The 9,517-nt window shown below is 35.8% G+C and overlaps 2 protein-coding genes across 4 annotated transcripts; both read right to left on the bottom strand.

Annotated features, from left to right (window-relative positions):
* On the bottom strand, positions 95-4,256 carry LOC107619669 (pentatricopeptide repeat-containing protein At1g71420). 3 transcript variants are annotated; one of them, XM_021111434.1, is made up of 4 exons: positions 3,475-4,256; positions 1,575-3,398; positions 1,358-1,468; positions 95-1,221 (listed from the first exon to the last, which is right to left on the bottom strand). In XM_021111434.1, exons 1-2 carry the CDS (start codon positions 4,075-4,077, stop codon positions 1,689-1,691), a joined length of 2,313 nt encoding a protein of 770 aa, XP_020967093.1. In that variant the 5' UTR covers positions 4,078-4,256; the 3' UTR covers positions 95-1,221; positions 1,358-1,468; positions 1,575-1,688. The 3 variants fall into 3 exon arrangements, with proteins under 3 accessions (XP_020967093.1, XP_020967094.1, XP_016177449.1); XM_021111435.1 differs by having other exon boundaries at positions 1,358-1,459; XM_016321963.2 differs by having other exon boundaries at positions 1,358-3,398.
* LOC107618434 (40S ribosomal protein S6) lies at positions 5,428-8,601 on the bottom strand. The gene is made up of 6 exons (XM_016320498.2): positions 8,447-8,601; positions 8,289-8,353; positions 7,212-7,269; positions 7,000-7,108; positions 6,432-6,704; positions 5,428-5,874 (listed from the first exon to the last, which is right to left on the bottom strand). The coding sequence occupies exons 1-6, from the start codon at positions 8,450-8,452 to the stop codon at positions 5,636-5,638; spliced, it is 750 nt and encodes a 249-aa protein (XP_016175984.1). The 5' UTR covers positions 8,453-8,601; the 3' UTR covers positions 5,428-5,635.

Below are 9,517 nucleotides of genomic sequence, written 5' to 3'. Positions count from 1 at the left end.
AAAACAATACAAACGCTTACGTTTAGTCTTCATAAAACGTAGTTGCAACTCAACAGTTATCTTGCCGTGTAAAATGCTAATGCTAATGCCAGTGTCAATAAACTTCAGGGCACAGCAACTTCATAATAGAGAGATAGTTTAACAATGAATCACGGTTAATAGGCAAGTAAAGAATACAATTTACTGATTTTAAAATTTAAAAACAAAAATATATTTTTTATTTTTTGTTAATTGTTGACAGTTCTAGATAATTGGCTAATTGTACTTTGTTATTGTTGACGCATGACCATACAAAACCACACTAAGAATTCTTGCTTGAAATTTTGAAATAGTAAACATACTTGAGAAGATTCTAATTGTAACCTGTGTCAGAGAATTAATCCAAAATAAAACTTATTTAGGGTTATATACTTATATTAGGCTAGTGATAAGATTCCAGGTGGTTGTAGAGCTCTATGATTTATGTGTAGTAAGAGTTTCTTGCATAAAACTCATTCATACTATTAAAACTCAACACATTAATCAGAATTACATAGTGATCAATGTTCATTAAGAAAAATTTATCCTAAGTAACATTATAGATCTTCATATTAGGCACTGTACCTGCACATTGTGGTCATTCCAGAAAGAAGGATCCGCACAGAACTCGGAACTCCAGAGAAACTGCGGTGCTGCAACTAGCAACCGACAAAGTGTCTTCCTCGTTATCCATGTTGCCAATGCTCTGAACTGTAGAAGTTTGAACTAGGATGTCCTTGGTGGCAGGAGGGTTTAGATCCAGCAAGCTCGAATTGGAGGAAGAGCTGTGATGGAACTGAACCCAAATCAACTCTTGACAGCACTCACAGCATCTAACAGAAACGACATGGTTTCATTGAACTTCATTGAAGAAGAGATGAAATTGTTGTGGAAGAATGACATGGTTTTGCTGCACTTCCCTGTGCCTGTGCTTAAAGGTGTTGACATATTTCCTTAAATCATCTTCCTTGGACAGGTTCAAAGCTTAAGAATTTTCGATGCTATCTTTGGACCCCTCATTCTTGGCTTTTCAATATGAATATCAATCAATCCTAAAAAATCATTTTCACCCTTCTTCACAATCACCTAGTTCTAAACAGGAGGTCTGTGCTGAGTGCTGACAATGGCACAATGCACCCACAAACAGGGCTTCCCTACCACACACACTGTTACTTCTTCCATATCCATTGAAGCAAGTAGTTCCTGTTCACACAATCAATTAAAGATAGATTTATGCAATTAATCATTCAAAGTTCGTATTGAAGAATCACACATGTAATCATATCCTAAATATCTTTAATGAATGAAGAAATATTGTTGTATGTTTGATGTTTCTTACCTTCTCCAAGTTCAACATACCCAAGAACACCACCACATGCAACCAATAGTGTACTCCAAAGAACTGCTCTTCATGCAAGAAAGTGAGCAACTGTTTCCCCTGCTAAACAAGCTCACAACCCAAAGGGTCCACCAAAAATATGCACATTAGTACTTTCCAGTGAGATGAATGTTACAACTTAAAATTTACAATATTTTCCACATAAATATGTAAACACCTCTTTCTATCACTTTCTCCAATAACTATTAAGTGCACGGTATTTCTCAACCAGAAGCTCCACCATGGTTGAAACCAGTACTCAAACAAAGCATTGGGAATTGCAGTTATTATGTTACCAATAATCATTACATGAGCATGCTCCATATTTGAAGTGGTGAAAGCGATTTGAATCTCTCACAGTAATTTCCTTCTGAAGAAGATATGATGCTAACTTCATGAAATTGTGGCAATCCACACAAATGCGGATATTCTTCATTATTTTAACGACGTTCCCAACAAATGGAAACTTTTCTTCATTCATTATGGCAAATACCAAGGCCATTTTCTCACTATGATGTAACAATTGGTTTTCTTTGTGCTCCATTTCAGTGTCATATAAGGCTAAGTTGATCTCTGGTGCATAACCTATCTCTTTCAACTGTCCAACCAATATCTCAAGCCGGTTTAATATGGCAACCCTCTGTGGATGATGTTGACCACCAGAGGCAAACTCGTGAACCCGCATACCAATCTGAACCCAGCTTAATCCAGGTTCTTTCCTCACCTTAGAATCTCTCATTTCCTTCCTAACTAGGCTAGCTTCAGCGAAACTACCACCAGAGGAATATATGTTTGACATTTGTACATATCCCAATGAATTATTGGGTGCCAATTCTGTAAATTTATTAGCTGCTAATTTGGCCAAGTGAGTCTCACCATACTTACGGCAAGATCCAAGTAATGAACTCCAAATCACAGAATCAGGTTTCATTGGCATCTTGCGTATCAAGTCCTCAGCTTCAGATAACTTCCCAGCTCGTCCATAGAGGTCAACCATGCAAGCATAGTGATCTAGTTGAGGAACAATACCATGATCATCAGACATGGAATTAAAAATTTTCACTCCTTGGTCAACAAGTCCAACATGACTGCAAGCTGAGAGAAGTGCAACGAACGTTGTAGCATCTGGATGCATATTTATTTGCTGGAAGAGTTTCAGTGCATCTTTAGTTTGCCCGTGCAAGGCATACGACTTAATCATTGAATTCCATGAAACCAAATCACGAAATTTCATTTCTTCAAATACTTGTTCAGACAAAGATAAGGAGCCACACCTTGCATAAGCATGTAACAAGGCATTACAAAGAACCGTATCTTCCTGAAACCCTCTTTTAATTACTTGCGAGTGAACAGCCAGGGCATGTTTCTCAGTCACAAAGTATGCACAAGCTTTGAGGGCAATTGAGAATGTATGCCAGTCTGGGACAAAACTTTCACGATGAAGTTGACAGAAAAGGAGGAATGCCTGCTCAGGATCTCGTTCTGCAAACACAGTCATTATAGCAGTCCATGATACAATATCCTGTTGACTTGTTTCAAGGAAGAGCCTGTAGCAGTCGGCAATATCTCCTCCAACGTTTGCATACGATTTTAACAATGCAGTTATCACTTCAACTTCTGAACAAAGAGCACTTTTAATAGCAAGACAGTGCAACTGAAAACAGCTTCTTAGATGTATGTTGATATCACCAAAAGTACTACACTCATTCAAGGAAGAGAAGACACTGAGTAGGGTGGCACGGTCGAACCCAATTCCACTGCTGTACATATGAGTAAACAACCAAACGGCTTGACCCGCGAGTCCACGAAATTGAAAACCTGCAATCATTGAATTCCAAGATATAAGATTTTTGAATTTCATTGACTTGAATAGGATCCAGGCATCATCTACTGTATGATCATAACATCCACCAAAGGCAGAACACTTGCTGTACATTGTAATAAGAGCATTTGCAACATAAAGACTGGCATCCAAAGCAATTTTCAAAGCAACTGCATGTACCTGCATCATGCCACATATAATGTCATACAATAAACACATCGGAATCCAACTAAATCTTCAAAGCAACTGCCAGTACCTGCATGCCACATTTAATGTCATGCGCCTCGCAAGCGCTAAGCAAACTTGCCAAAGCAAATTCATTGGGCCGACAGAAGCTAGCCAACAAGCTAGAAAAGAGAGAGAAACATTCTCTGACTAGGCCACATTGGGCATACCCCGAAATAAGAGCAGTCCAAGAGACAATGTTTCTGTGCAACATTTTATCGAATAGGTGGTGAGCATATGCCAAGTGACCACACTTGCAGTACATATTTATGATGTGATTAGTGAGAAAGAGATCATTTTGTGCTTCTGGGTGTTTGTCAATTACATAATGGTGCAAAGCCATGCCATGTTGGAGGCACTTTCTTCTAGCACAGGCATGGAACAAAGTGGCATAGGTCTGAATGGACATAAAAGAGTGTGTTGTGTCGTGGGTGTATAGTAGTGAAAGAGCTTCTTCCAGGTTCCCTTGGATGGAAAGATTGTATATCTGAGCATGAACGTTTGTGGCTATGGTTGCAACGCTTGAAGTACATAGATTCTGTAAAAAGAAACGTTTGGGGAACATGAAGAACAAAAACTTGGTGGAGCGTAGCATCAAAGGAGTGAGAATTATGCACATCAATGGGAGCATCATAGGTTGTTTTGCACGTTTGTTATTTCACCACTCCGTTAGCATTGCATATTCCAAATGGAACGTTAGCAAAGCCTGAATAGAATTAAACCATGAAACACGGACACAATTGGGAGACGGACACAATTCGGAGACGATATTCACAGACACTCTTGTCCCATAAAAAAATTTTACCGACACGATTGGATACATCTAAATACTATTACGTGTCAATGTGTCTAATCTTATTTTTAATATGTATTTTTAAAATAAATTTAGAAATAATATATATTATTATTTATTAAAACAAAAAATATTTTAAATATTTTATATAATTAAAATAAGACATTAAAAATAACTAAAAAATTAATTTATATGTTAATATTAATAAAATATCAAAATATCATTACGATTTAAAAAAAAAATACTTTATATGTATACGTGTCCCCGTGTCATGTAAGATTTTAAAATTCGCGTGTTGGCGTATTCCGTGTCGTGTCGTGTCCCGTGTCCGTATCAGTGTCCGTTCATCATAGTCAATAAATTATAATTTTAACATGCATGATACGCAAGTACTCTCTTTTGGATCAAAAAAAATTACAGCATCAGGTTTGGAGGGTTTAGTATAAGTTAACATATATATATACTTGTTATAGAAAAGTAAAAAGAAAATATTTATTGGGGAAAAAAAACAATAACAATAAAGTCATATCTCATTAGATAAAATCAGTTACATAGATTAAACAATATCATTGCATCCTATCATATATCAAAAAAAACTTTCAAAAAAAGTTGATGATTCTTTTATTAAAAAAATCATATTTTTTCTACACACGGTTTTTTTTACTAATAAAAAATTTCATTTTGAAGGTAAATAAAAGATAGAAAAAAAGTTATTTTTTCCAAAGCCTTTTTTGACACAACTCTAATTCCGATAAAATAGTTTACCTTGTAAGTTGTAACTTCAAACAGGTCATACCAAACCAAGTTAGATTCCATCGTTCACAGGAACATCTTAAGAAGGCTAAGGTTACCTTGTGGCGGAAATTTTGGAACTGCAGGCAAGGTTAGGGCTTTTACAAGAAAGCAGAAAGGGATGGTATTTGTTATAGCATTTTCCTAATTTGGTTATGGAATAAAGGTGACGGTAGTATACACATACCTTTTAACGAAGACTAAATCTTTTTTTATGATAAAAATAAAAATAAAATTATGTAGAATTCATATATTCTCTATAAATTTAATAAAGTTTTGTAACTTTTTTGCTGTTTATCCAATTCTACACTTATATCCATGTAGTATAGTGTTGATTCTCATGAGGTGTTGGTTGCTTTGTATTTTTCTAAACTAATTTATCTCTAAACCACAAGCTAGAGCCTAGAATGTATAAAACTGCTATAAAATTCAAGCAGGTAAAATACTTCCAATCCGTTCTAGTGTCGAATACAATATTAATAAATCAACATACTCAATGTATTCAAATAGCAAATACGCAAGTGTTTAGCATGAAGCAGCCATCATGGAATGACACTACCAAAACTAGGATGAAGACCAAGCTTCACCATATCTCTCTTAAAGTAGCTTATGAAGTTGTAGCTTTAGCAGCAGCACTAGAAAGCTTGGACCTCCTCTTTGCCAAACTCTCACTGCGCCGTTCCCTCTGCTCCTTCAACCTGGAGGCAAGAAGCTTCTGGTACTCAGCTGCCTCTGATTTTGCCTTTGCGATTCTCTTCTTCTTGTCAGAAATCCTTGCACGCTTCCTTTGCAGTGTCAATGGGGTGACCAGGCGTTGAATCTTTGGAGCTTTGCTCACCTTTTTACCTGAAACAAAGACATCCATCATTCAGATTATGATTCTAATTCATCAGACTTTTTTCTGCAACCACCTAATTAAATTGGATATCCAGGGTCCATAAAAAATTATTTTAAAGAGATCTCTTCAATACAAAAGGGTTCCACTATCATCACTCCAAACTATTTCATGAACATGCATGTTATGTCGTCAAACTTGAATGAGTGGACAAGGGACATTACTTCTGTGCTACTAATAATTTGTAATCCTATTCCATAATACATACAAGAAAAAGAAGATACTAAGAAAAACATATGTCCATCGTATTGTTGATGCATGAACACACAAGAAGCACTAGCAAAGCACATGTGCCACATGGAAAAAATAACCTGGGTCAGAATAAATCTTATTGAAATTTTGAACCAAGTAAACATAGCTGAGTGGCAGAAAAGATAGAAATAATGACTGGACTAAAGTATTTTCTAGCAACTAAAAACCTACTACTGCATCCAACAGCAGAGATATCATACTGGCAACATCCAATGAAAAAACAAATAAAGCATACAAGAGACATCAGATACTTTACCTGATTTTGTAGTGAAGGTACGGCGATATGTGTTGACATATTTCCTCACATCATCCTCCTTGGAAAGGTTGAACAGCTTACGGATCTTGGATGCTCTCTTTGGGCCTCTCATTCTTGGCTTTTCAATATCAGTCAATCCAGGTAAATCATTGTCACCCTTCTTCACAATCACCAAGTTCAAGACAGAGAGGTCTGGGCTGACAATGCAACCGCGAACAGACTTCCTCCGGCGCTCTCCGTTACGCCTTCCATACCCACGGAAGCATGGAGTTCCTGTTTACACAATCAAGAGTAAATGAAACAGAGAGGACATGTCAGTTAATACTTTATACTAGAAAGATAAAGGGAAGGCGTAGATGGATCATAGTGATGTGCAAGCAACATTAGTTCAGGAGACTATGTGACTGGCATAAAATTGCTTTCACGGGAACATTTTTCAGCTTATTTCATGTTTTAGTTTGTCCTCTATTTCCAAATGTATCTCCACCGTAAGAACATGTTTTATTTCCTAGTCCCATTACTAGAGGGAAAATCAAAAGTAAAATTTAAGCTTTATGAAAAATCCTACCTCTGTGGAGCAAGAGACGGACACGGCCAGGGGTAAGCACTCCCTGCTTCATTGGAAAACCTTGTTTGTCACAGCCACCGGTAATTTTAAAGACATATCCTTTGAACTCCTAATGGTAGCATAAACAAAAAGATCAAATCAACATTAACGTTCGACAAAAGATATTAGGCCAGCAATTTCCAGGTTTGAAGGTTTCTATCTAAAGAGCATACCTCACCAAGAGCATCTCCATTGACCTCCTGTGAGATCCTCTTGTCCCAAAATGCTCGTCTGCAATTTCCAATGGAGCATTACAATAGTTTAAACAGGCCAAATAGCTCAATAGTTAACATCTTGAACAGAAGCAGCTAGGTTGGTGTTGGTCAAAAGGAAATCAATTAAAATTACAAGACTATCAATTGGTCTCTCTCTCCTGTTTGGGAAGGTAATATAGACAATATAGTTTGTGATACAAGATTCCAGAAGCAATCAGGGGTTTCCACTGATCATAGCTAAGGACAAAAGCGTGGACAGATATGAGGAAAACAATAAACCGAAGGTGATAGCTGAGAGAAGGGTGCATGGATGAGAAAATAATGGAAGTGGTTGCAGCACCAATGACAGTAAATAATAGTAATTCATATTGCTTGAAACACAGTTTTGGCAACAGTTGGGGTCATGTAGTACTACTGTACTAGAGATATAAATGGGGAGAGCGTAAATATTTTTAGTTTGTGGAATATAACTGGGAAAAAACCTCAGAACACTAATAGGTTATGACATGCATGAAGAAATAAAGAAAGCAATTTCACAAAACCTTGAAACTGTAAAAGTAAGATCATTGAATTGCATTCTATGAGTTATGGTCTCACTTAGCTAACAAATTCCCTAAAAAACATATAAGCCTAAAAGATCACCAGGTACACGAACTAAGAAAGGCTCAAAGGGACAATAGTAAAGGAAGAACTCATAGTAAACACTTAGTTACTTTTGGGATGAGATGGCTAATTTTTCACTTGGAAATAGAGTTCTAAAATAAACAAAATATTATCAGATAAAAGAAGACCAGAAGGTTGCACAACACAATTCCTACTTAACAAACATCTCTTCAAATAAATCCGTCAAATATGGTCAATAATTCACGAATTAGTAGAGTATAGAAAGATCATTCATTTACAGAACATACCTCATCAACTCTTTCAGATACCAAAAACTACCCAAAAAAAAACTAAAATCTACTTCTAACTAGCGTCTAACTGAACTTAACAACTCCATAACTGAAGATATAACCAAAAGGAAGAAATGATTACAGTTTCTGATCATCATCGATCTCGAGCTTCTTCTGGCATCCAGTTGTGGGATTTGCAATATTGAACTAAAAGAAAAGGAGCAAACAATGATGAACAAACAGAATAATAATATTAATAAATCGAATCATGAACAGTAACTAGGGTTTCGGGAATAAAACCTTCATATTGGCAACCTCGTCTTGCTGCTATCGCTGCGGAAAATAAAATTTCGAGGAGCTTCAAAAACTTGGGACGTACGAACCAAGAGAAGACGAAGTTAGGGTTTTACGCATTACTCACTGTCACTCACTTACGAAGCATAAACTTGGAATTGGGCCCTTCAACTGGGCTCTCTGGCCCAACAAAAAAGCAAAACAATAAACCAATATTTTTTTTTCTTTTCATACTTCATTATTTGTCACTCTAACAATTTTTATTTTTTATTGAATAATTAGTAATTATCAAGATTTTGAAAATCAAACCGGTTATTAAACCATTTTAGTTATTGATTTACTAGTTCAACTAGTTTAAATATAGTTCAACCTAAAAAATTATTTTATAATAAAATAATAAATAAAATATAAATAAACACACTAAAACATAATTATAATATAATATAAGTCTTAAAATATCATCCACATTTAAAATGATTCATCAACTAAAGTCTTATAATCTTATAAACCTTAAAATATTCACATGGATTTCATAGGGTTTATACGAAGGAATGATCTATTTATCAACTAGTCACAGTGAATAATTTGCTTTATACACTTTTCAAAAGCAATCCCAGATCATCTGCAAAATAACAGTAAATAATTGACAAAATTCATCAATCATGCCAAAGCTAAGTTCTCAAAAATTTTTGTTGAACTAACTAACTTAACAATCTAAGCACAATTAATCCCAAAGCATAAACACAACATAGCATAATATTTCAATAACAAACAACACCATGCAAAAAGCACAAAACACAAAACAACAGCACAATAGAACAGTCAGAACTAATCAATAATTAATTAATCATTCAATAAAATACAAAAAGATAAAAAGACGACCACAAGATTGGTGAATGAGTAAAGGGGTTGGAGATTTGGAGCACGACGACCAGACAAGGACAGAAGCTCCTAAGCGCGACGGATGACGGCAAAATCGCAACTGAGCAAATGAAGACAACAGATGTTGAGCTTGTAACACCCTAACATTCAAATCCTTATACTCGAGTCATAAGTCAATGATCATAAGGTGGTATG

This window comes from Arachis ipaensis, chromosome B09 (assembly GCF_000816755.2).
Source record: "Arachis ipaensis cultivar K30076 chromosome B09, Araip1.1, whole genome shotgun sequence".
In the NCBI taxonomy this organism is placed as follows: domain Eukaryota; kingdom Viridiplantae; phylum Streptophyta; class Magnoliopsida; order Fabales; family Fabaceae; genus Arachis; species Arachis ipaensis.
This window is presented reverse-complemented; position numbering and strand designations above follow the sequence as displayed.